We start from the raw sequence: 24993 nt of genomic DNA, 5'->3' as shown, positions 1-24993 counted from the left end.
AAGCTCAAGGGCTAACTGTTGGACTGGGACTTTACCCCTGCACCACTAGTGTGCCATAATTAAGTTGTTTTTTTTTTAATTATATGAGAAATTAAGAAATTTCTAAAAAGCAGATGAAGAAAACAGCCAGTTATGGTTTTGATAACTTACAACTTGAATACAGTACAGTATTTTCTTACCAAAGTCCACTGTGGGAGGTTCATAACTGCTGATATCGGTGCTGGATATTGTTTTGACTGAATTAATGAGCTGCGACTCCACTCTTGGAAGCTGCTGGAAACTGTCAACTGTATATACAAGTTCAGGTTTCAGGGAAATCTGTTTCAGTTCATCAGGATCTGCATTCCTTGAACCAATGGCAAGCGGAGCAACCCGGTTTCTCTTCAGTTGGTCAGCTGCAGTGGATACATCATCAGAAGACTTGCCACCTGTAACTACAATGAGGAACTGGGGCACAGCCTCCTCAATGCGGCTTCCCGCTGATCTCTGGTAGATGGTTCTGGAGACATACTCAAGAGCACGGCCAGTGTTCAGGCGGTTCCCACCTTTGCTTCGAAGTCTCTGCACGGCCTGACGTACCTCTTCTTTAGTGGAGAATTCATTCAGAAGGAATTCTAACTTGGGGTCATCACTGTACTGTACCACTGAAACTCGGACCTTGTCCATTCCTACATCCAGCTTGTCCACAACTCTTCTTATCATTTCACGGATGGAGGGAAACTCACTACGCACTGCTGTCGTGCCATCAATTAGAAATACGACATCCCTCTTTTCTCCTTCTGTGGGTTCTGGTGTGATTACTGCTCAGAAAGAATTCAAGCACAGTTACATGGTATGATTAAAAACTGCATAGTTCCTAATAGATGTAAAGGATATGAATTATGACCAGAGAATGAAATATGAAAATATCAATTTGACTTTTACACATACTGTAGTAAAATAATTGGTGTGTGAGGATGTGTTTTGGCAGTAAATTATTTTTCAGACATTATCTGCTGCGTAAAATTACCTTCAGGTGCTGGGAATACAGGTGTCATCCTGGCGATGTCCTCATCTGACAACTCTGTGAGAGTGGTGATTAAGTTTTCTTGGACTGTGTACAGGCCAGGGAGGTCATCTACAGTGTAGGCAAAGTTGGGCACGTATGACACCACCCGGAGCTCTGAAGGGTTAACATCCCTGGTCCCGATGCTGAATGGAAGAACTCTTGATTGTTTGAGGGAAGAGGCTGCACGATGGATGTCATCTGTTGAAGGCCCACTGGAGACACTAATTACAAACTGTGGTACTCCCTCTTGCTTCCTGCTGCCACGTGCTGCTGTCAGAATATCCTGGCTGACAAACTGCAAGGCCTGACCCAGGTTACGCTGTCTTCCTCCACGCTGCCTCAGTCCCCTGACGGCATTCAGGACCCCCTCTTTGGTTGTATGTGTGTTCAGATACATGTCAGCCTGAGCATAGTCACCATACTGGACCACGCCAATCCGGATCTTATTCTCGCCCACATTGAGAGTCTCTACAATCCGGCGGATAAACTCCTGGATGATAGGGAATTCCCGCCCAACACCATCCGATCCGTCAACCAGGAAAACGATGTCCTTCCGGGGGCCCTGTGGCTCAGCTAAAAGAGGAAAAGATATGTGAATATTATGTTTTGGGGTAAAAAGTATGGGACTTAAGGTCAGTTTATCAATTTTCTGAACCATCATCGGGCCAGAAGACCATGTAATTTGTGGTGAACGATGTATTCTTGCAGCATAAATGTATGATAATTGCTTGCAAAAAGTGTGGAGAAGTTTGTACAAGGGTGTCAGAAGAATCTCACATCCTCCCCCTGTATTAGCTTAGACTGAAAAGCATTCACTGAGATTCTGAATCTAGCAGCTTGAAGTTATGTTCAGGGCTATGTAAGGAAAACAGTTTTGTTTCTAACATTTCTCTCACAAAGACAAGAAAACATTTTTTCAACTTCTGCTTAAAATATAGGTGATATAGTTATAAAACGAAGAACTTCACTTGGAAATTGTAGTGGTTTGGTGTACTGTGAAATATTTAGCCAGATTCAAGATTCAATACTTTATTACAAGATTAGTGTAATGGAATTTATCTTGCTCACCCAAACACAGACAAGAGAACCAAAAAATATTAAAAAATAAATAAAATATGTGTGAACAGATACGAGAAAAAAAAAACAAAAAACAAATGAATTCATCAATACAATAAAACGGTATGGACAGGAGCACACAGGCTCGAACCCATTTCAAGGATAAGCCACCCCACTACCAACCTACTTGATAAAGTAGACTAGAATTGAGTGCAAAGCAAAGCAGAAGAATTTGCCACCTGCCCAATAATCAAATCTACTGAAAATCCTGCAGGGGTGACGTAAAAGTCTAAAGGAGATATGCAGCTCCAGAAAATGTGCTTTTCTTAAATCTAATTTTTCTTGTTTGAATGTTTTTAAGTCTTTTGTGAGAGGGGAGGAAATTAAAAAGGCCGTTAGCTGGGTGGGAGGAATCATTTAAAACCTTAAGGCCCTTTTATAGAAGTCTAGCATTATATTTTTTGCTGGAAGTGGAAGGTCCCACCCAGTTATTCTTGATGCAGTGCATACCAACTTATTAAATCGCTTCTCATCCTTTGCTGATGAATTTCAAAACCACAGTTATTCCAAAAATAAGTATGATCTCTGTTGAGGCTCAGTAAAACAACCCTAAATCATTGTCTGATTCACATGATTCTTCACAATAATAGTGGTATAATCCCCAGTTTGAAGATATCCGGCATCCTTTTAATTGAATAAACTGCTTGTTGTGATAATATCTATCTTGTCATACTGCTTGTACTGCCATGTTAAAACTATGGTTATAATAATCATTTTATTTGAAAAGGAAAGGAACTGCACATTTGGACTACAGTTATGTTGTCCCTATTATGAATACAAGGAAACCAGTTTATGGGGTTAGTTGTGCATGGTAAATACAACATACCTTAATCTGAGCATGATTCAAAAATAAAACTGCTAAAATAGGTTAAAAAATTAAGGGGTATCATTTTTAAAGAACTCACCATCCTCCTGGCTGGTTACAAAACACTCAAAGAATATTTACTTTGGTCTCTTATAAAGACACATGGCAGAAAATTATTTCACAAAGACATATTGTCACAGATTTTGAATGTGACTATAAAAAGAAAAGATAGAATATTGGAGAACATGAATAAGATGAAAATTGAACAATCAGCTGCAGGGATAGAAGGAATGTGACGAACAATCTGGTCTTGAGCGACTGTGTCTTGATGACAGTTGCAATGTCGATGAGACTCAGAATCAAGAGCATCCTCAGGATCAAGATTGTAATCATTATTTGAAGAGTAAAGATCTTGAATAATATCTTCATCACCATTCTTGACAAAGATAAGAACTATTTTCTTTGGCGAAAAATTGGCAAATCGTATGTCAGTTTTAAAATTCCACACATGGAAATTCGACGAGGAAAGATAGAAATTAATAATTGCAATAAAGTAAAATAAAATAATCACAAAATTAAGATGTCATTAGGTGGAAAAGTGATCCATGCCAAGGGGATGGATGAAGTGAAAAGTAAATCATTAATTGTTTTGATGCGGATGCCACAATTGTAGATGCAAGACAGCATCGCAATGCATTTCAAGAATACACCACAGGAATATAAATGACTGATGATGTTGGGCGGGAAGCCATTACAGAAGGAGAAACAGGGATACAAAATGAGAGCCTGGCATACACTGAGAATAAAAGTATTAATTAACGGGTCCTGTGATAACAGAGGTGGATGTGATAAATCTTATGACAGCCTGTTGCTGCTGTGTGTTAAAATTAATGATCAAAGTGGAGGGTGTTGTTGAGAACAACTAGAAAATATCAAATTCGGAAACATAATGCAAGGGAAGTGAAACATGAAGACAGAGAAGTGACAGGAGTTTGTGATTTAAGTTGTCATGTGACTAAATATTAACATAAGGAAATAAACTGTAAAAATAGTGTTAGCAGGTTGATTTGCCATTGTGTAAAAGGACTTTTAATATGAGTGTGTGAAGCAAAAAATGCCAATCATGTCATGGTCACAGGGGGCCCCTGTTTGTTAACATACCAGTTTCGGTGGGCGTTTCTGGGGTGACATCAACAACCACAGCCTCCACAGAGGACTGAAGTTGCTCTTGGACACCGGCTAGGTCAGTGAAGTCAGGTACAGTTATAGCACTGCGGGAATCGTAAGATATCTTCTGAAGTTCTCTCAAATCAGAGCCCCTGGTTCCAACTGCAAACATCAGGACGCCCATCTGTTTCAGAGCAGAGGCTGGGGCATCAACACTGTCATAAGACCTTCCACCACTTAACAATATTAGGACTTGCGGAACTCCTTCCAGGCGCCTGCTTCCATCAGAAGCCGTGAAGACATTGTCCCTCAAGTACTGGAGAGCTTCTCCAGTGTTGAGAGGGCTTCCGCCTTTGTGCCTCAAACCTCTGACAGTGTCAAGGATATCGCCTTTTGTTGTGTACGTGTTCAGATAGAACTGGACAGTTGGATCTCTGCTGTACTGAACCACTGAGACGCGGTCTTTCTTGTCATCCACACTGAGTTTCTCTACTGCCTTTTGGACAAAGTCTCGCATAGCTGGGAAGCCGCGTCTAGTACCATCAGATCCATCCAACAAGAACACAACATCCTTTCCTGGTGGCTTTCTCTCCGCTAGGGAACATCAAATTTGAGAAGTATTTAGGTTCATGTCACCAAAGTGTCTAATGTGAAACTGAGACAAAGATACCAATTTCAACATTTACCTATGACTGTATCAATGCTACCAGACCTTTATGCTCAGAGTGGCACTGCATTACTTCAACTTAAATACACTGGAATAAAGTTAAATTTGCATACAACCATGACACTGGTATGTTAAAATCGGTCATAGTCTTACCAATTACTGTTGGTGTCAAGGGTGTGGCCTTCAATTGCACTGTGCTCATTAAAGTGGAGAGCTGTTCCTGGACAGTGGGGAGGTCAGTGAACTCAGACACTGAAAGAGCATAACTAGGTTCAAATGATATTTTCTGCAGCTCCCTTCTGTCAGAGTTCCTTGTTCCAATGCTGATCGCAATAATACCCATCTGTTTCAGTGCAGAGGCTGGTGCATCAACTCTGTCATAAGACCTTTCACCACTTAATAATATTAGGACTTGTGGAACTCCTTCCAGGTGCCTGCTTCCAGCAGAAACTGTAAAGACATTAAGCCTCAAGTACTGGAGAGCTTCTCCCATGTTGAGAGGGCTTCCACCTTTGTGCCTCAAATCTCTGACTGTGTCAAGGATGTCGCCTTTTGTTGTGTATGTGTTCAGATAGAACTGGACAGCTGGTTGTCTGCTGTACTGCACCACAGAGACACGGTCGTTGTTTGGTCCCACATTAAGTTTCTCAACAACTCTCTCCACAAAATCACGCATGGCAGGGAAGCCATTCCGTGTGCCATCAGAACCATCCAGAAGGAAGACAACATCCTTTTTGCCGGTGTCAACTGAGAAAAGACAGCAGGATAAACAGTTTAAAACCTTTGCCTCTGCTTAAATGCAAACATAGAGCTAATCAAGCGTCACACTAAATTTCTTTCCATCGCTGCTGTAATAAGTCGGGCAGCCTTTCAAGCCGGCAAGGGGATGCGCTTGTTAACATACCAGTTTCGGTGGGCGTTTCTGGGGTGACATCAACAACCACAGCCTCCACAGAGGACTGAAGTTGCTCTTGGACACCGGCTAGGTCAGTGAAGTCAGGTACAGTTATAGCACTGCGGGAATCGTGGGATATCTTCTGCAGTTCTCTCAAATCAGAGCCCCTGGTTCCAACTGCAAACATCAGGACGCCCATCTGTTTCAGAGCAGAGGCTGGGGCATCAACACTGTCATAAGACCTTCCACCGCTTAACAATATTAGGACTTGCGGAACTCCTTCCAGGCGCCTGCTTCCGGCAGAAGCCGTGAAGACATTGTCCCTCAAGTACTGGAGAGCTTCTCCAGTCTTGAGGGGGCTTCCGCCTTTGTGCCTCAAACCTCTGACAGTGTCAAGGATATCGCCTTTTGTTGTGTACGTGTTCAGATAGAACTGGACAGTTGGATCTCTGCTGTACTGAACCACTGAGACGCGGTCTTTCTTGTCATCCACACTGAGTTTCTCTACTGCCTTTTGGACAAAGTCTCGCATAGCTGGGAAGCCGCGTCTAGTACCATCAGATCCATCCAACAAGAACACAACATCCTTTCCTGGTGGCTTTCTCTCCGCTAGGGAACATCAAATTTGAGACATATTTAGGTTCATGTGACCAACCTGTCCTGTATAAAAGTTAGATAATGAAAGCTAACCTCAACATTTACACATGACTCTATTCGTGTTAGTACACCTCTATGCTCAGAGTGGCGCTGCTGCCTTGCTTCAACTTAGTAAAATACACCTGAATATAGTTCAATGTGCGTGCTGCAGTGACATTGGTGTGTAAAAGTCAGTCACGTTCTTACCAGTTACTGTTGGTGTCATGGGCGTGCCCCTCACTCGCACTGTACTCAGTACAGTGGAGAGCTGTTCCTGGACACCGGGGAGGTCAGTGAACTCAGGCACCGAAAGAGCATAACTAGGCTCATGTGATATCTTCTGCAGCTCACTTCTGTCAGAGTTCCTTGTTCCAATGCCAATCACAAAGATGCCTTGCTGTTTGAGAGCAGAGGCTGGGGTATCTACATTGTCAAAAGACTTTCCGCCATTTAGCAGGATCAACATTTGTGGGACACCTTGCAGGCGCCTACTCCCGGAGGAGTTGGTAAAGACGTTGTCCCTAACGTATCGGAGGGCTGCCCCGGTATTGAGGGGACTGCCCCCTCTGTGGTTCAGTCCTCTGACCGAATCCACAACATCCTCTTTTGTGGTGTATGTGTTCAGATAGAAATTGACCTCTGGATCTCTGCTGTACTGCACCACAGAGACACGGTCGTTGTTTGGTCCCACATTAAGTTTCTCAACAACTCTCTCCACAAAATCACGCATGGCAGGGAAGCCATTCCGTGTGCCATCAGAACCATCCACAAGGAAGACAACATCCTTTTTGCCGGTGTCAACTGAGAAAAGACAGCAGGATAAACAGTTTAAAACCTTTGCCTCTGCTTAAATGCAAACATAGAGCTAATCAAGCATCACACTAAATTTCTTTCCATCGCTGCGGGTGAAATAAGTCGGGCAGCCTTTCAAGCCGGCAAGGGGATGCGCTTGTTAACATACCAGTTTCGGTGGGCGTTTCTGGGGTGACATCAACAACCACAGCCTCCACAGAGGACTGAAGTTGCTCTTGGACACCGGCTAGGTCAGTGAAGTCAGGTACAGTTATAGCACTGCGGGAATCGTGGGATATCTTCTGCAGTTCTCTCAAATCAGAGCCCCTGGTTCCAACTGCAAACATCAGGACGCCCATCTGTTTCAGAGCAGAGGCTGGGGCATCAACACTGTCATAAGACCTTCCACCGCTTAACAATATTAGGACTTGCGGAACTCCTTCCAGGCGCCTGCTTCCGGCAGAAGCCGTGAAGACATTGTCCCTCAAGTACTGGAGAGCTTCTCCAGTCTTGAGGGGGCTTCCGCCTTTGTGCCTCAAACCTCTGACAGTGTCAAGGATATCGCCTTTTGTTGTGTACGTCTTCAGATAGAACTGGACAGTTGGATCTCTGCTGTACTGAACCACTGAGACGCGGTCTTTCTTGTCATCCACACTGAGTTTCTCTACTGCCTTTTGGACAAAGTCTCGCATAGCTGGGAAGCCGCGTCTAGTACCATCAGATCCATCCAACAAGAACACAACATCCTTTCCTGGTGGCTTTCTCTCCGCTAGGGAACATCAAATTTGAGACATATTTAGGTTCATGTGACCAACCTGTCCTGTATAAAAGTTAGATAATGAAAGCTAACCTCAACATTTACACATGACTCTATTCGTGTTAGTACACCTCTATGCTCAGAGCGGCGCTGCTGCCTTGCTTCAACTTAGTAAAATACACCTGAATACAGTTCAATGTGCGTGCTGCAGTGACATTGGTGTGTAAAAGTCAGTCACTTTCTTACCAGTTACTGTTGGTGTCATGGGCGTGCCCCTCACTCGCACTGTACTCAGTACAGTGGAGAGCTGTTCCTGGACACCGGGGAGGTCAGTGAACTCAGGCACCGAAAGAGCATAACTAGGCTCATGTGATATCTTCTGCAGCTCACTTCTGTCAGAGTTCCTTGTTCCAATGCCAATCACAAAGATGCCTTGCTGTTTGAGAGCAGAGGCTGGGATATCTACATTGTCAAAAGACTTTCCGCCATTTAGCAGGATCAACATTTGTGGGACACCTTGCAGGCGCCTACTCCCGGAGGAGTTGGTAAAGACGTTGTCCCTAACGTATCGGAGGGCTGCCCCGGTATTGAGGGGACTGCCCCCTCTGTGGTTCAGTCCTCTGACCGAATCCACAACATCCTCTTTTGTGGTGTATGTGTTCAGATAGAAATTGACCTCTGGATCTCTGCTGTACTGCACCACAGAGACACGGTCGTTGTTTGGTCCCACATTAAGTTTCTCAACAACTCTCTCCACAAAATCACGCATGGCAGGGAAGCCATTCCGTGTGCCATCAGAACCATCCAGAAGGAAGACAACATCCTTTTTGCCGGTGTCAACTGAGAAAAGACAGCAGGATAAACAGTTTAAAACCTTTGCCTCTGCTTAAATGCAAACATAGAGCTAATCAAGCATCACACTAAATTTCTTTCCATCGCTGCGGGTGAAATAAGTCGGGCAGCCTTTCAAGCCGGCAAGGGGATGCGCTTGTTAACATACCAGTTTCGGTGGGCGTTTCTGGGGTGACATCAACAACCACAGCCTCCACAGAGGACTGAAGTTGCTCTTGGACACCGGCTAGGTCAGTGAAGTCAGGTACAGTTATAGCACTGCGGGAATCGTGGGATATCTTCTGCAGTTCTCTCAAATCAGAGCCCCTGGTTCCAACTGCAAACATCAGGACGCCCATCTGTTTCAGAGCAGAGGCTGGGGCATCAACACTGTCATAAGACCTTCCACCGCTTAACAATATTAGGACTTGCGGAACTCCTTCCAGGCGCCTGCTTCCGGCAGAAGCCGTGAAGACATTGTCCCTCAAGTACTGGAGAGCTTCTCCAGTCTTGAGGGGGCTTCCGCCTTTGTGCCTCAAACCTCTGACAGTGTCAAGGATATCGCCTTTTGTTGTGTACGTCTTCAGATAGAACTGGACAGTTGGATCTCTGCTGTACTGAACCACTGAGACGCGGTCTTTCTTGTCATCCACACTGAGTTTCTCTACTGCCTTTTGGACAAAGTCTCGCATAGCTGGGAAGCCGCGTCTAGTACCATCAGATCCATCCAACAAGAACACAACATCCTTTCCTGGTGGCTTTCTCTCCGCTAGGGAACATCAAATTTGAGACATATTTAGGTTCATGTGACCAACCTGTCCTGTATAAAAGTTAGATAATGAAAGCTAACCTCAACATTTACACATGACTCTATTCGTGTTAGTACACCTCTATGCTCAGAGTGGCGCTGCTGCCTTGCTTCAACTTAGTAAAATACACCTGAATACAGTTCAATGTGCGTGCTGCAGTGACATTGGTGTGTAAAAGTCAGTCACTTTCTTACCAGTTACTGTTGGTGTCATGGGCGTGCCCCTCACTCGCACTGTACTCAGTACAGTGGAGAGCTGTTCCTGGACACCGGGGAGGTCAGTGAACTCAGGCACCGAAAGAGCATAACTAGGCTCATGTGATATCTTCTGCAGCTCACTTCTGTCAGAGTTCCTTGTTCCAATGCCAATCACAAAGATGCCTTGCTGTTTGAGAGCAGAGGCTGGGGTATCTACATTGTCAAAAGACTTTCCGCCATTTAGCAGGATCAACATTTGTGGGACACCTTGCAGGCGCCTACTCCCGGAGGAGTTGGTAAAGACGTTGTCCCTAACGTATCGGAGGGCTGCCCCGGTATTGAGGGGACTGCCCCCTCTGTGGTTCAGTCCTCTGACCGAATCCACAACATCCTCTTTTGTGGTGTATGTGTTCAGATAGAAATTGACCTCTGGATCTCTGCTGTACTGCACCACAGAGACACGGTCGTTGTTTGGTCCCACATTAAGTTTCTCAACAACTCTCTCCACAAAATCACGCATGGCAGGGAAGCCATTCCGTGTGCCATCAGAACCATCCAGAAGGAAGACAACATCCTTTTTGCCGGTGTCAACTGAGAAAAGACAGCAGGATAAACAGTTTAAAACCTTTGCCTCTGCTTAAATGCAAACATAGAGCTAATCAAGCATCACACTAAATTTCTTTCCATCGCTGCGGGTGAAATAAGTCGGGCAGCCTTTCAAGCCGGCAAGGGGATGCGCTTGTTAACATACCAGTTTCGGTGGGCGTTTCTGGGGTGACATCAACAACCACAGCCTCCACAGAGGACTGAAGTTGCTCTTGGACACCGGCTAGGTCAGTGAAGTCAGGTACAGTTATAGCACTGCGGGAATCGTGGGATATCTTCTGCAGTTCTCTCAAATCAGAGCCCCTGGTTCCAACTGCAAACATCAGGACGCCCATCTGTTTCAGAGCAGAGGCTGGGGCATCAACACTGTCATAAGACCTTCCACCGCTTAACAATATTAGGACTTGCGGAACTCCTTCCAGGCGCCTGCTTCCGGCAGAAGCCGTGAAGACATTGTCCCTCAAGTACTGGAGAGCTTCTCCAGTCTTGAGGGGGCTTCCGCCTTTGTGCCTCAAACCTCTGACAGTGTCAAGGATATCGCCTTTTGTTGTGTACGTGTTCAGATAGAACTGGACAGTTGGATCTCTGCTGTACTGAACCACTGAGACGCGGTCTTTCTTGTCATCCACACTGAGTTTCTCTACTGCCTTTTGGACAAAGTCTCGCATAGCTGGGAAGCCGCGTCTAGTACCATCAGATCCATCCAACAAGAACACAACATCCTTTCCTGGTGGCTTTCTCTCCGCTAGGGAACATCAAATTTGAGACATATTTAGGTTCATGTGACCAACCTGTCCTGTATAAAAGTTAGATAATGAAAGCTAACCTCAACATTTACACATGACTCTATTCGTGTTAGTACACCTCTATGCTCAGAGCGGCGCTGCTGCCTTGCTTCAACTTAGTAAAATACACCTGAATACAGTTCAATGTGCGTGCTGCAGTGACATTGGTGTGTAAAAGTCAGTCACTTTCTTACCAGTTACTGTTGGTGTCATGGGCGTGCCCCTCACTCGCACTGTACTCAGTACAGTGGAGAGCTGTTCCTGGACACCGGAGAGGTCAGTGAACTCAGGCACCGAAAGAGCATAACTAGGCTCATGTGATATCTTCTGCAGCTCACTTCTGTCAGAGTTCCTTGTTCCAATGCCAATCACAAAGATGCCTTGCTGTTTGAGAGCAGAGGCTGGGGTATCTACATTGTCAAAAGACTTTCCGCCATTTAGCAGGATCAACATTTGTGGGACACCTTGCAGGCGCCTACTCCCGGAGGAGTTGGTAAAGACGTTGTCCCTAACGTATCGGAGGGCTGCCCCGGTATTGAGGGGACTGCCCCCTCTGTGGTTCAGTCCTCTGACCGAATCCACAACATCCTCTTTTGTGGTGTATGTGTTCAGATAGAAATTGACCTCTGGATCTCTGCTGTACTGCACCACAGAGACACGGTCGTTGTTTGGTCCCACATTAAGTTTCTCAACAACTCTCTCCACAAAATCACGCATGGCAGGGAAGCCATTCCGTGTGCCATCAGAACCATCCAGAAGGAAGACAACATCCTTTTTGCCGGTGTCAACTGAGAAAAGACAGCAGGATAAACAGTTTAAAACCTTTGCCTCTGCTTAAATGCAAACATAGAGCTAATCAAGCATCACACTAAATTTCTTTCCATCGCTGCGGGTGAAATAAGTCGGGCAGCCTTTCAAGCCGGCAAGGGGATGCGCTTGTTAACATACCAGTTTCGGTGGGCGTTTCTGGGGTGACATCAACAACCACAGCCTCCACAGAGGACTGAAGTTGCTCTTGGACACCGGCTAGGTCAGTGAAGTCAGGTACAGTTATAGCACTGCGGGAATCGTGGGATATCTTCTGCAGTTCTCTCAAATCAGAGCCCCTGGTTCCAACTGCAAACATCAGGACGCCCATCTGTTTCAGAGCAGAGGCTGGGGCATCAACACTGTCATAAGACCTTCCACCGCTTAACAATATTAGGACTTGCGGAACTCCTTCCAGGCGCCTGCTTCCGGCAGAAGCCGTGAAGACATTGTCCCTCAAGTACTGGAGAGCTTCTCCAGTCTTGAGGGGGCTTCCGCCTTTGTGCCTCAAACCTCTGACAGTGTCAAGGATATCGCCTTTTGTTGTGTACGTGTTCAGATAGAACTGGACAGTTGGATCTCTGCTGTACTGAACCACTGAGACGCGGTCTTTCTTGTCATCCACACTGAGTTTCTCTACTGCCTTTTGGACAAAGTCTCGCATAGCTGGGAAGCCGCGTCTAGTACCATCAGATCCATCCAACAAGAACACAACATCCTTTCCTGGTGGCTTTCTCTCCGCTAGGGAACATCAAATTTGAGACATATTTAGGTTCATGTGACCAACCTGTCCTGTATAAAAGTTAGATAATGAAAGCTAACCTCAACATTTACACATGACTCTATTCGTGTTAGTACACCTCTATGCTCAGAGCGGCGCTGCTGCCTTGCTTCAACTTAGTAAAATACACCTGAATACAGTTCAATGTGCGTGCTGCAGTGACATTGGTGTGTAAAAGTCAGTCACTTTCTTACCAGTTACTGTTGGTGTCATGGGCGAGCCCCTCACTCGCACTGTACTCAGTACAGTGGAGAGCTGTTCCTGGACACCGGAGAGGTCAGTGAACTCAGGCACCGAAAGAGCATAACTAGGCTCATGTGATATCTTCTGCAGCTCACTTCTGTCAGAGTTCCTTGTTCCAATGCCAATCACAAAGATGCCTTGCTGTTTGAGAGCAGAGGCTGGGGTATCTACATTGTCAAAAGACTTTCCGCCATTTAGCAGGATCAACATTTGTGGGACACCTTGCAGGCGCCTACTCCCGGAGGAGTTGGTAAAGACGTTGTCCCTAACGTATCGGAGGGCTGCCCCGGTATTGAGGGGACTGCCCCCTCTGTGGTTCAGTCCTCTGACCGAATCCACAACATCCTCTTTTGTGGTGTATGTGTTCAGATAGAAATTGACCTCTGGATCTCTGCTGTACTGCACCACAGAGACACGGTCGTTGTTTGGTCCCACATTAAGTTTCTCAACAACTCTCTCCACAAAATCACGCATGGCAGGGAAGCCATTCCGTGTGCCATCAGAACCATCCAGAAGGAAGACAACATCCTTTTTGCCGGTGTCAACTGAGAAAAGACAGCAGGATAAACAGTTTAAAACCTTTGCCTCTGCTTAAATGCAAACATAGAGCTAATCAAGCATCACACTAAATTTCTTTCCATCGCTGCGGGTGAAATAAGTCGGGCAGCCTTTCAAGCCGGCAAGGGGATGCGCTTGTTAACATACCAGTTTCGGTGGGCGTTTCTGGGGTGACATCAACAACCACAGCCTCCACAGAGGACTGAAGTTGCTCTTGGACACCGGCTAGGTCAGTGAAGTCAGGTACAGTTATAGCACTGCGGGAATCGTGGGATATCTTCTGCAGTTCTCTCAAATCAGAGCCCCTGGTTCCAACTGCAAACATCAGGACGCCCATCTGTTTCAGAGCAGAGGCTGGGGCATCAACACTGTCATAAGACCTTCCACCGCTTAACAATATTAGGACTTGCGGAACTCCTTCCAGGCGCCTGCTTCCGGCAGAAGCCGTGAAGACATTGTCCCTCAAGTACTGGAGAGCTTCTCCAGTCTTGAGGGGGCTTCCGCCTTTGTGCCTCAAACCTCTGACAGTGTCAAGGATATCGCCTTTTGTTGTGTACGTGTTCAGATAGAACTGGACAGTTGGATCTCTGCTGTACTGAACCACTGAGACGCGGTCTTTCTTGTCATCCACACTGAGTTTCTCTACTGCCTTTTGGACAAAGTCTCGCATAGCTGGGAAGCCGCGTCTAGTACCATCAGATCCATCCAACAAGAACACAACATCCTTTCCTGGTGGCTTTCTCTCCGCTAGGGAACATCAAATTTGAGACATATTTAGGTTCATGTGACCAACCTGTCCTGTATAAAAGTTAGATAATGAAAGCTAACCTCAACATTTACACATGACTCTATTCGTGTTAGTACACCTCTATGCTCAGAGCGGCGCTGCTGCCTTGCTTCAACTTAGTAAAATACACCTGAATACAGTTCAATGTGCGTGCTGCAGTGACATTGGTGTGTAAAAGTCAGTCACTTTCTTACCAGTTACTGTTGGTGTCATGGGCGTGCCCCTCACTCGCACTGTACTCAGTACAGTGGAGAGCTGTTCCTGGACACCGGGGAGGTCAGTGAACTCAGGCACCGAAAGAGCATAACTAGGCTCATGTGATATCTTCTGCAGCTCACTTCTGTCAGAGTTCCTTGTTCCAATGCCAATCACAAAGATGCCTTGCTGTTTGAGAGCAGAGGCTGGGGTATCTACATTGTCAAAAGACTTTCCGCCATTTAGCAGGATCAACATTTGTGGGACACCTTGCAGGCGCCTACTCCCGGAGGAGTTGGTAAAGACGTTGTCCCTAACGTATCGGAGGGCTGCCCCGGTATTGAGGGGACTGCCCCCTCTGTGGTTCAGTCCTCTGACCGAATCCACAACATCCTCTTTTGTGGTGTATGTGTTCAGATAGAAATTGACCTCTGGATCTCTGCTGTACTGCACCACAGAGACACGGTCGTTGTTTGGTCCCACATTAAGTTTCTCAACAACTCTCTCCACAAAATCACGCATGGCAGGGAAGCCATTCCGTGTGCCATCAGAACCATCCAGAAGGAAGACAACATCCTTTTTGCCGGTGTCAACTGAGAAAAGACAGCAGGATAAACAGTTTAAAACCTTTGCCTCTGCTTAAATGCAAACATAGAGCTAATCAAGCATCACACTAAATTTCTTTCCATCGCTGCGGGTGAAATAAGTCGGGCAGCCTTTCAAGCCGGCAAGGGGATGCGCTTGTTAACATACCAGTTTCGGTGGGCGTTTCTGGGGTGACATCAACAACCACAGCCTCCACAGAGGACTGAAGTTGCTCTTGGACACCGGCTAGGTCAGTGAAGTCAGGTACAGTTATAGCACTGCGGGAATCGTGGGATATCTTCTGCAGTTCTCTCAAATCAGAGCCCCTGGTTCCAACTGCAAACATCAGGACGCCCATCTGTTTCAGAGCAGAGGCTGGGGCATCAACACTGTCATAAGACCTTCCACCGCTTAACAATATTAGGACTTGCGGAACTCCTTCCAGGCGCCTGCTTCCGGCAGAAGCCGTGAAGACATTGTCCCTCAAGTACTGGAGAGCTTCTCCAGTCTTGAGGGGGCTTCCGCCTTTGTGCCTCAAACCTCTGACAGTGTCAAGGATATCGCCTTTTGTTGTGTACGTGTTCAGATAGAACTGGACAGTTGGATCTCTGCTGTACTGAACCACTGAGACGCGGTCTTTCTTGTCATCCACACTGAGTTTCTCTACTGCCTTTTGGACAAAGTCTCGCATAGCTGGGAAGCCGCGTCTAGTACCATCAGATCCATCCAACAAGAACACAACATCCTTTCCTGGTGGCTTTCTCTCCGCTAGGGAACATCAAATTTGAGACATATTTAGGTTCATGTGACCAACCTGTCCTGTATAAAAGTTAGATAATGAAAGCTAACCTCAACATTTACACATGACTCTATTCGTGTTAGTACACCTCTATGCTCAGAGCGGCGCTGCTGCCTTGCTTCAACTTAGTAAAATACACCTGAATACAGTTCAATGTGCGTGCTGCAGTGACATTGGTGTGTAAAAGTCAGTCACTTTCTTACCAGTTACTGTTGGTGTCATGGGCGTGCCCCTCACTCGCACTGTACTCAGTACAGTGGAGAGCTGTTCCTGGACACCGGGGAGGTCAGTGAACTCAGGCACCGAAAGAGCATAACTAGGCTCATGTGATATCTTCTGCAGCTCACTTCTGTCAGAGTTCCTTGTTCCAATGCCAATCACAAAGATGCCTTGCTGTTTGAGAGCAGAGGCTGGGGTATCTACATTGTCAAAAGACTTTCCGCCATTTAGCAGGATCAACATTTGTGGGACACCTTGCAGGCGCCTACTCCCGGAGGAGTTGGTAAAGACGTTGTCCCTAACGTATCGGAGGGCTGCCCCGGTATTGAGGGGACTGCCCCCTCTGTGGTTCAGTCCTCTGACCGAATCCACAACATCCTCTTTTGTGGTGTATGTGTTCAGATAGAAATTGACCTCTGGATCTCTGCTGTACTGCACCACAGAGACACGGTCGTTGTTTGGTCCCACATTAAGTTTCTCAACAACTCTCTCCACAAAATCACGCATGGCAGGGAAGCCATTCCGTGTGCCATCAGAACCATCCAGAAGGAAGACAACATCCTTTTTGCCGGTGTCAACTGAGAAAAGACAGCAGGATAAACAGTTTAAAACCTTTGCCTCTGCTTAAATGCAAACATAGAGCTAATCAAGCATCACACTAAATTTCTTTCCATCGCTGCGGGTGAAATAAGTCGGGCAGCCTTTCAAGCCGGCAAGGGGATGCGCTTGTTAACATACCAGTTTCGGTGGGCGTTTCTGGGGTGACATCAACAACCACAGCCTCCACAGAGGACTGAAGTTGCTCTTGGACACCGGCTAGGTCAGTGAAGTCAGGTACAGTTATAGCACTGCGGGAATCGTGGGATATCTTCTGCAGTTCTCTCAAATCAGAGCCCCTGGTTCCAACTGCAAACATCAGGACGCCCATCTGTTTCAGAGCAGAGGCTGGGGCATCAACACTGTCATAAGACCTTCCACCGCTTAACAATATTAGGACTTGCGGAACTCCTTCCAGGCGCCTGCTTCCGGCAGAAGCCGTGAAGACATTGTCCCTCAAGTACTGGAGAGCTTCTCCAGTCTTGAGGGGGCTTCCGCCTTTGTGCCTCAAACCTCTGACAGTGTCAAGGATATCGCCTTTTGTTGTGTACGTGTTCAGATAGAACTGGACAGTTGGATCTCTGCTGTACTGAACCACTGAGACGCGGTCTTTCTTGTCATCCACACTGAGTTTCTCTACTGCCTTTTGGACAAAGTCTCGCATAGCTGGGAAGCCGCGTCTAGTACCATCAGATCCATCCAACAAGAACACAACATCCTTTCCTGGTGGCTTTCTCTCCGCTAGGGAACATCAAATTTGAGACATATTTAGGTTCATGTGACCAACCTGTCCTGTATAAAAGTTAGATAATGAAAGCTAACCTCAACATTTACACATGACTCTATTCGTGTTAGTACACCTCTATGCTCAGAGCGGCGCTGCTGCCTTGCTTCAACTTAGTAAAATACACCTGAATACAGTTCAATGTGCGTGCTGCAGTGACATTGGTGTGTAAAAGTCAGTCACTTTCTTACCAGTTACTGTTGGTGTCATGGGCGTGCCCCTCACTCGCACTGTACTCAGTACAGTGGAGAGCTGTTCCTGGACACCGGGGAGGTCAGTGAACTCAGGCACCGAAAGAGCATAACTAGGCTCATGTGATATCTTCTGCAGCTCACTTCTGTCAGAGTTCCTTGTTCCAATGCCAATCACAAAGATGCCTTGCTGTTTGAGAGCAGAGGCTGGGGTATCTACATTGTCAAAAGACTTTCCGCCATTTAGCAGGATCAACATTTGTGGGACACCTTGCAGGCGCCTACTCCCGGAGGAGTTGGTAAAGACGTTGTCCCTAACGTATCGGAGGGCTGCCCCGGTATTGAGGGGACTGCCCCCTCTGTGGTTCAGTCCTCTGACCGAATCCACAACATCCTCTTTTGTGGTGTATGTGTTCAGATAGAAATTGACCTCTGGATCTCTGCTGTACTGCACCACAGAGACACGGTCGTTGTTTGGTCCCACATTAAGTTTCTCAACAACTCTCTCCACAAAATCACGCATGGCAGGGAAGCCATTCCGTGTGCCATCAGAACCATCCAGAAGGAAGACAACATCCTTTTTGCCGGTGTCAACTGAGAAAAGACAGCAGGATAAACAGTTTAAAACCTTTGCCTCTGCTTAAATGCAAACATAGAGCTAATCAAGCATCACACTAAATTTCTTTCCATCGCTGCGGGTGAAATAAGTCGGGCAGCCTTTCAAGCCGGCAAGGGGATGCGCTTGTTAACATACCAGTTTCGGTGGGCGTTTCTGGGGTGACATCAACAACCACAGCCTCCACAGAGGACTGAAGTTGCTCTTGGACACCGGCTAGGTCAGTGAAGTCAGGTACAGTTATAGCACTGCGGGAATCGTGGGATATCTTCTGCAGTTCTCTCAAATCAGAGCCCCTGGTTCCAACTGCAAACATCAGGACGCCCATCTGTTTCAGAGCAGAGGCTGGGGCATCAACACTGTCATAAGACCTTCCACCGCTTAACAATATTAGGACTTGCGGAACTCCTTCCAGGCGCCTGCTTCCGGCAGAAGCCGTGAAGACATTGTCCCTCAAGTACTGGAGAGCTTCTCCAGTCTTGAGGGGGCTTCCGCCTTTGTGCCTCAAACCTCTGACAGTGTCAAGGATATCGCCTTTTGTTGTGTACGTGTTCAGATAGAACTGGACAGTTGGATCTCTGCTGTACTGAACCACTGAGACGCGGTCTTTCTTGTCATCCACACTGAGTTTCTCTACTGCCTTTTGGACAAAGTCTCGCATAGCTGGGAAGCCGCGTCTAGTACCATCAGATCCATCCAACAAGAACACAACATCCTTTCCTGGTGGCTTTCTCTCCGCTAGGGAACATCAAATTTGAGACATATTTAGGTTCATGTGACCAACCTGTCCTGTATAAAAGTTAGATAATGAAAGCTAACCTCAACATTTACACATGACTCTATTCGTGTTAGTACACCTCTATGCTCAGAGCGGCGCTGCTGCCTTGCTTCAACTTAGTAAAATACACCTGAATACAGTTCAATGTGCGTGCTGCAGTGACATTGGTGTGTAAAAGTCAGTCACTTTCTTACCAGTTACTGTTGGTGTCATGGGCGTGCCCCTCACTCGCACTGTACTCAGTACAGTGGAGAGCTGTTCCTGGACACCGGGGAGGTCAGTGAACTCAGGCACCGAAAGAGCATAACTAGGCTCATGTGATATCTTCTGCAGCTCACTTCTGTCAGAGTTCCTTGTTCCAATGCCAATCACAAAGATGCCTTGCTGTTTGAGAGCAGAGGCTGGGGTATCTACATTGTCAAAAGACTTTCCGCCATTTAGCAGGATCAACATTTGTGGGACACCTTGCAGGCGCCTACTCCCGGAGGAGTTGGTAAAGACGTTGTCCCTAACGTATCGGAGGGCTGCCCCGGTATTGAGGGGACTGCCCCCTCTGTGGTTCAGTCCTCTGACCGAATCCACAACATCCTCTTTTGTGGTGTATGTGTTCAGATAGAAATTGACCTCTGGATCTCTGCTGTACTGCACCACAGAGACACGGTCGTTGTTTGGTCCCACATTAAGTTTCTCAACAACTCTCTCCACAAAATCACGCATGGCAGGGAAGCCATTCCGTGTGCCATCAGAACCATCCAGAAGGAAGACAACATCCTTTTTGCCGGTGTCAACTGAGAAAAGACAGCAGGATAAACAGTTTAAAACCTTTGCCTCTGCTTAAATGCAAACATAGAGCTAATCAAGCATCACACTAAATTTCTTTCCATCGCTGCGGGTGAAATAAGTCGGGCAGCCTTTCAAGCCGGCAAGGGGATGCGCTTGTTAACATACCAGTTTCGGTGGGCGTTTCTGGGGTGACATCAACAACCACAGCCTCCACAGAGGACTGAAGTTGCTCTTGGACACCGGCTAGGTCAGTGAAGTCAGGTACAGTTATAGCACTGCGGGAATCGTGGGATATCTTCTGCAGTTCTCTCAAATCAGAGCCCCTGGTTCCAACTGCAAACATCAGGACGCCCATCTGTTTCAGAGCAGAGGCTGGGGCATCAACACTGTCATAAGACCTTCCACCGCTTAACAATATTAGGACTTGCGGAACTCCTTCCAGGCGCCTGCTTCCGGCAGAAGCCGTGAAGACATTGTCCCTCAAGTACTGGAGAGCTTCTCCAGTCTTGAGGGGGCTTCCGCCTTTGTGCCTCAAACCTCTGACAGTGTCAAGGATATCGCCTTTTGTTGTGTACGTGTTCAGATAGAACTGGACAGTTGGATCTCTGCTGTACTGAACCACTGAGACGCGGTCTTTCTTGTCATCCACACTGAGTTTCTCTACTGCCTTTTGGACAAAGTCTCGCATAGCTGGGAAGCCGCGTCTAGTACCATCAGATCCATCCAACAAGAACACAACATCCTTTCCTGGTGGCTTTCTCTCCGCTAGGGAACATCAAATTTGAGACATATTTAGGTTCATGTGACCAACCTGTCCTGTATAAAAGTTAGATAATGAAAGCTAACCTCAACATTTACACATGACTCTATTCGTGTTAGTACACCTCTATGCTCAGAGCGGCGCTGCTGCCTTGCTTCAACTTAGTAAAATACACCTGAATACAGTTCAATGTGCGTGCTGCAGTGACATTGGTGTGTAAAAGTCAGTCACTTTCTTACCAGTTACTGTTGGTGTCATGGGCGTGCCCCTCACTCGCACTGTACTCAGTACAGTGGAGAGCTGTTCCTGGACACCGGGGAGGTCAGTGAACTCAGGCACCGAAAGAGCATAACTAGGCTCATGTGATATCTTCTGCAGCTCACTTCTGTCAGAGTTCCTTGTTCCAATGCCAATCACAAAGATGCCTTGCTGTTTGAGAGCAGAGGCTGGGGTATCTACATTGTCAAAAGACTTTCCGCCATTTAGCAGGATCAACATTTGTGGGACACCTTGCAGGCGCCTACTCCCGGAGGAGTTGGTAAAGACGTTGTCCCTAACGTATCGGAGGGCTGCCCCGGTATTGAGGGGACTGCCCCCTCTGTGGTTCAGTCCTCTGACCGAATCCACAACATCCTCTTTTGTGGTGTATGTGTTCAGATAGAAATTGACCTCTGGATCTCTGCTGTACTGCACCACAGAGACACGGTCGTTGTTTGGTCCCACATTAAGTTTCTCAACAACTCTCTCCACAAAATCACGCATGGCAGGGAAGCCATTCCGTGTGCCATCAGAACCATCCAGAAGGAAGACAACATCCTTTTTGCCGGTGTCAACTGAGAAAAGACAGCAGGATAAACAGTTTAAAACCTTTGCCTCTGCTTAAATGCAAACATAGAGCTAATCAAGCATCACACTAAATTTCTTTCCATCGCTGCGGGTGAAATAAGTCGGGCAGCCTTTCAAGCCGGCAAGGGGATGCGCTTGTTAACATACCAGTTTCGGTGGGCGTTTCTGGGGTGACATCAACAACCACAGCCTCCACAGAGGACTGAAGTTGCTCTTGGACACCGGCTAGGTCAGTGAAGTCAGGTACAGTTATAGCACTGCGGGAATCGTGGGATATCTTCTGCAGTTCTCTCAAATCAGAGCCCCTGGTTCCAACTGCAAACATCAGGACGCCCATCTGTTTCAGAGCAGAGGCTGGGGCATCAACACTGTCATAAGACCTTCCACCGCTTAACAATATTAGGACTTGCGGAACTCCTTCCAGGCGCCTGCTTCCGGCAGAAGCCGTGAAGACATTGTCCCTCAAGTACTGGAGAGCTTCTCCAGTCTTGAGGGGGCTTCCGCCTTTGTGCCTCAAACCTCTGACAGTGTCAAGGATATCGCCTTTTGTTGTGTACGTGTTCAGATAGAACTGGACAGTTGGATCTCTGCTGTACTGAACCACTGAGACGCGGTCTTTCTTGTCATCCACACTGAGTTTCTCTACTGCCTTTTGGACAAAGTCTCGCATAGCTGGGAAGCCGCGTCTAGTACCATCAGATCCATCCAACAAGAACACAACATCCTTTCCTGGTGGCTTTCTCTCCGCTAGGGAACATCAAATTTGAGACATATTTAGGTTCATGTGACCAACCTGTCCTGTATAAAAGTTAGATAATGAAAGCTAACCTCAACATTTACACATGACTCTATTCGTGTTAGTACACCTCTATGCTCAGAGCGGCGCTGCTGCCTTGCTTCAACTTAGTAAAATACACCTGAATACAGTTCAATGTGCGTGCTGCAGTGACATTGGTGTGTAAAAGTCAGTCACTTTCTTACCAGTTACTGTTGGTGTCATGGGCGTGCCCCTCACTCGCACTGTACTCAGTACAGTGGAGAGCTGTTCCTGGACACCGGGGAGGTCAGTGAACTCAGGCACCGAAAGAGCATAACTAGGCTCATGTGATATCTTCTGCAGCTCACTTCTGTCAGAGTTCCTTGTTCCAATGCCAATCACAAAGATGCCTTGCTGTTTGAGAGCAGAGGCTGGGGTATCTACATTGTCAAAAGACTTTCCGCCATTTAGCAGGATCAACATTTGTGGGACACCTTGCAGGCGCCTACTCCCGGAGGAGTTGGTAAAGACGTTGTCCCTAACGTATCGGAGGGCTGCCCCGGTATTGAGGGGACTGCCCCCTCTGTGGTTCAGTCCTCTGACCGAATCCACAACATCCTCTTTTGTGGTGTATGTGTTCAGATAGAAATTGACCTCTGGATCTCTGCTGTACTGCACCACAGAGACACGGTCGTTGTTTGGTCCCACATTAAGTTTCTCAACAACTCTCTCCACAAAATCACGCATGGCAGGGAAGCCATTCCGTGTGCCATCAGAACCATCCAGAAGGAAGACAACATCCTTTTTGCCGGTGTCAACTGAGAAAAGACAGCAGGATAAACAGTTTAAAACCTTTGCCTCTGCTTAAATGCAAACATAGAGCTAATCAAGCATCACACTAAATTTCTTTCCATCGCTGCGGGTGAAATAAGTCGGGCAGCCTTTCAAGCCGGCAAGGGGATGCGCTTGTTAACATACCAGTTTCGGTGGGCGTTTCTGGGGTGACATCAACAACCACAGCCTCCACAGAGGACTGAAGTTGCTCTTGGACACCGGCTAGGTCAGTGAAGTCAGGTACAGTTATAGCACTGCGGGAATCGTGGGATATCTTCTGCAGTTCTCTCAAATCAGAGCCCCTGGTTCCAACTGCAAACATCAGGACGCCCATCTGTTTCAGAGCAGAGGCTGGGGCATCAACACTGTCATAAGACCTTCCACCGCTTAACAATATTAGGACTTGCGGAACTCCTTCCAGGCGCCTGCTTCCGGCAGAAGCCGTGAAGACATTGTCCCTCAAGTACTGGAGAGCTTCTCCAGTCTTGAGGGGGCTTCCGCCTTTGTGCCTCAAACCTCTGACAGTGTCAAGGATATCGCCTTTTGTTGTGTACGTGTTCAGATAGAACTGGACAGTTGGATCTCTGCTGTACTGAACCACTGAGACGCGGTCTTTCTTGTCATCCACACTGAGTTTCTCTACTGCCTTTTGGACAAAGTCTCGCATAGCTGGGAAGCCGCGTCTAGTACCATCAGATCCATCCAACAAGAACACAACATCCTTTCCTGGTGGCTTTCTCTCCGCTAGGGAACATCAAATTTGAGACATATTTAGGTTCATGTGACCAACCTGTCCTGTATAAAAGTTAGATAATGAAAGCTAACCTCAACATTTACACATGACTCTATTCGTGTTAGTACACCTCTATGCTCAGAGCGGCGCTGCTGCCTTGCTTCAACTTAGTAAAATACACCTGAATACAGTTCAATGTGCGTGCTGCAGTGACATTGGTGTGTAAAAGTCAGTCACTTTCTTACCAGTTACTGTTGGTGTCATGGGCGTGCCCCTCACTCGCACTGTACTCAGTACAGTGGAGAGCTGTTCCTGGACACCGGGGAGGTCAGTGAACTCAGGCACCGAAAGAGCATAACTAGGCTCATGTGATATCTTCTGCAGCTCACTTCTGTCAGAGTTCCTTGTTCCAATGCCAATCACAAAGATGCCTTGCTGTTTGAGAGCAGAGGCTGGGGTATCTACATTGTCAAAAGACTTTCCGCCATTTAGCAGGATCAACATTTGTGGGACACCTTGCAGGCGCCTACTCCCGGAGGAGTTGGTAAAGACGTTGTCCCTAACGTATCGGAGGGCTGCCCCGGTATTGAGGGGACTGCCCCCTCTGTGGTTCAGTCCTCTGACCGAATCCACAACATCCTCTTTTGTGGTGTATGTGTTCAGATAGAAATTGACCTCTGGATCTCTGCTGTACTGCACCACAGAGACACGGTCGTTGTTTGGTCCCACATTAAGTTTCTCAACAACTCTCTCCACAAAATCACGCATGGCAGGGAAGCCATTCCGTGTGCCATCAGAACCATCCAGAAGGAAGACAACATCCTTTTTGCCGGTGTCAACTGAGAAAAGACAGCAGGATAAACAGTTTAAAACCTTTGCCTCTGCTTAAATGCAAACATAGAGCTAATCAAGCATCACACTAAATTTCTTTCCATCGCTGCGGGTGAAATAAGTCGGGCAGCCTTTCAAGCCGGCAAGGGGATGCGCTTGTTAACATACCAGTTTCGGTGGGCGTTTCTGGGGTGACATCAACAACCACAGCCTCCACAGAGGACTGAAGTTGCTCTTGGACACCGGCTAGGTCAGTGAAGTCAGGTACAGTTATAGCACTGCGGGAATCGTGGGATATCTTCTGCAGTTCTCTCAAATCAGAGCCCCTTGTTCCAACTGCAAACATCAGGACGCCCATCTGTTTCAGAGCAGAGGCTGGGGCATCAACACTGTCATAT

At 47.0% G+C, this 24993-nt stretch overlaps 1 protein-coding gene across 1 annotated transcript in view; it reads right to left on the bottom strand.

Annotated features, from left to right (window-relative positions):
• Positions 1-24993, bottom strand: part of col6a3 (collagen, type VI, alpha 3) — a 47478-nt gene that overhangs the window by 17867 nt on the left and 4618 nt on the right. The window contains exons 8-34 of the mRNA XM_037108788.1: positions 23176-23547; positions 22422-23015; positions 21588-22187; positions 20834-21427; positions 20000-20599; positions 19246-19839; positions 18412-19011; positions 17658-18251; positions 16824-17423; positions 16070-16663; positions 15236-15835; positions 14482-15075; positions 13648-14247; positions 12894-13487; positions 12060-12659; positions 11306-11899; positions 10472-11071; positions 9718-10311; positions 8884-9483; positions 8130-8723; positions 7296-7895; positions 6542-7135; positions 5708-6307; positions 4957-5550; positions 4131-4730; positions 1010-1621; positions 180-800 (exon numbers count right to left, since the gene is read on the bottom strand). Of these exons, the coding sequence (XP_036964683.1) occupies positions 180-800; positions 1010-1621; positions 4131-4730; positions 4957-5550; positions 5708-6307; positions 6542-7135; positions 7296-7895; positions 8130-8723; positions 8884-9483; positions 9718-10311; positions 10472-11071; positions 11306-11899; positions 12060-12659; positions 12894-13487; positions 13648-14247; positions 14482-15075; positions 15236-15835; positions 16070-16663; positions 16824-17423; positions 17658-18251; positions 18412-19011; positions 19246-19839; positions 20000-20599; positions 20834-21427; positions 21588-22187; positions 22422-23015; positions 23176-23547 (15933 nt within the window). The remainder of the gene's footprint in view (positions 1-179; positions 801-1009; positions 1622-4130; positions 4731-4956; positions 5551-5707; positions 6308-6541; positions 7136-7295; positions 7896-8129; positions 8724-8883; positions 9484-9717; positions 10312-10471; positions 11072-11305; positions 11900-12059; positions 12660-12893; positions 13488-13647; positions 14248-14481; positions 15076-15235; positions 15836-16069; positions 16664-16823; positions 17424-17657; positions 18252-18411; positions 19012-19245; positions 19840-19999; positions 20600-20833; positions 21428-21587; positions 22188-22421; positions 23016-23175; positions 23548-24993) is intronic.

This window comes from Acanthopagrus latus, chromosome 9, assembly GCF_904848185.1.
Source record: "Acanthopagrus latus isolate v.2019 chromosome 9, fAcaLat1.1, whole genome shotgun sequence".
Classification (NCBI taxonomy): domain Eukaryota; kingdom Metazoa; phylum Chordata; class Actinopteri; order Spariformes; family Sparidae; genus Acanthopagrus; species Acanthopagrus latus.
Note: the sequence above shows the minus strand (reverse complement) of the source record. Positions and strands in the feature narration are given on the sequence as shown.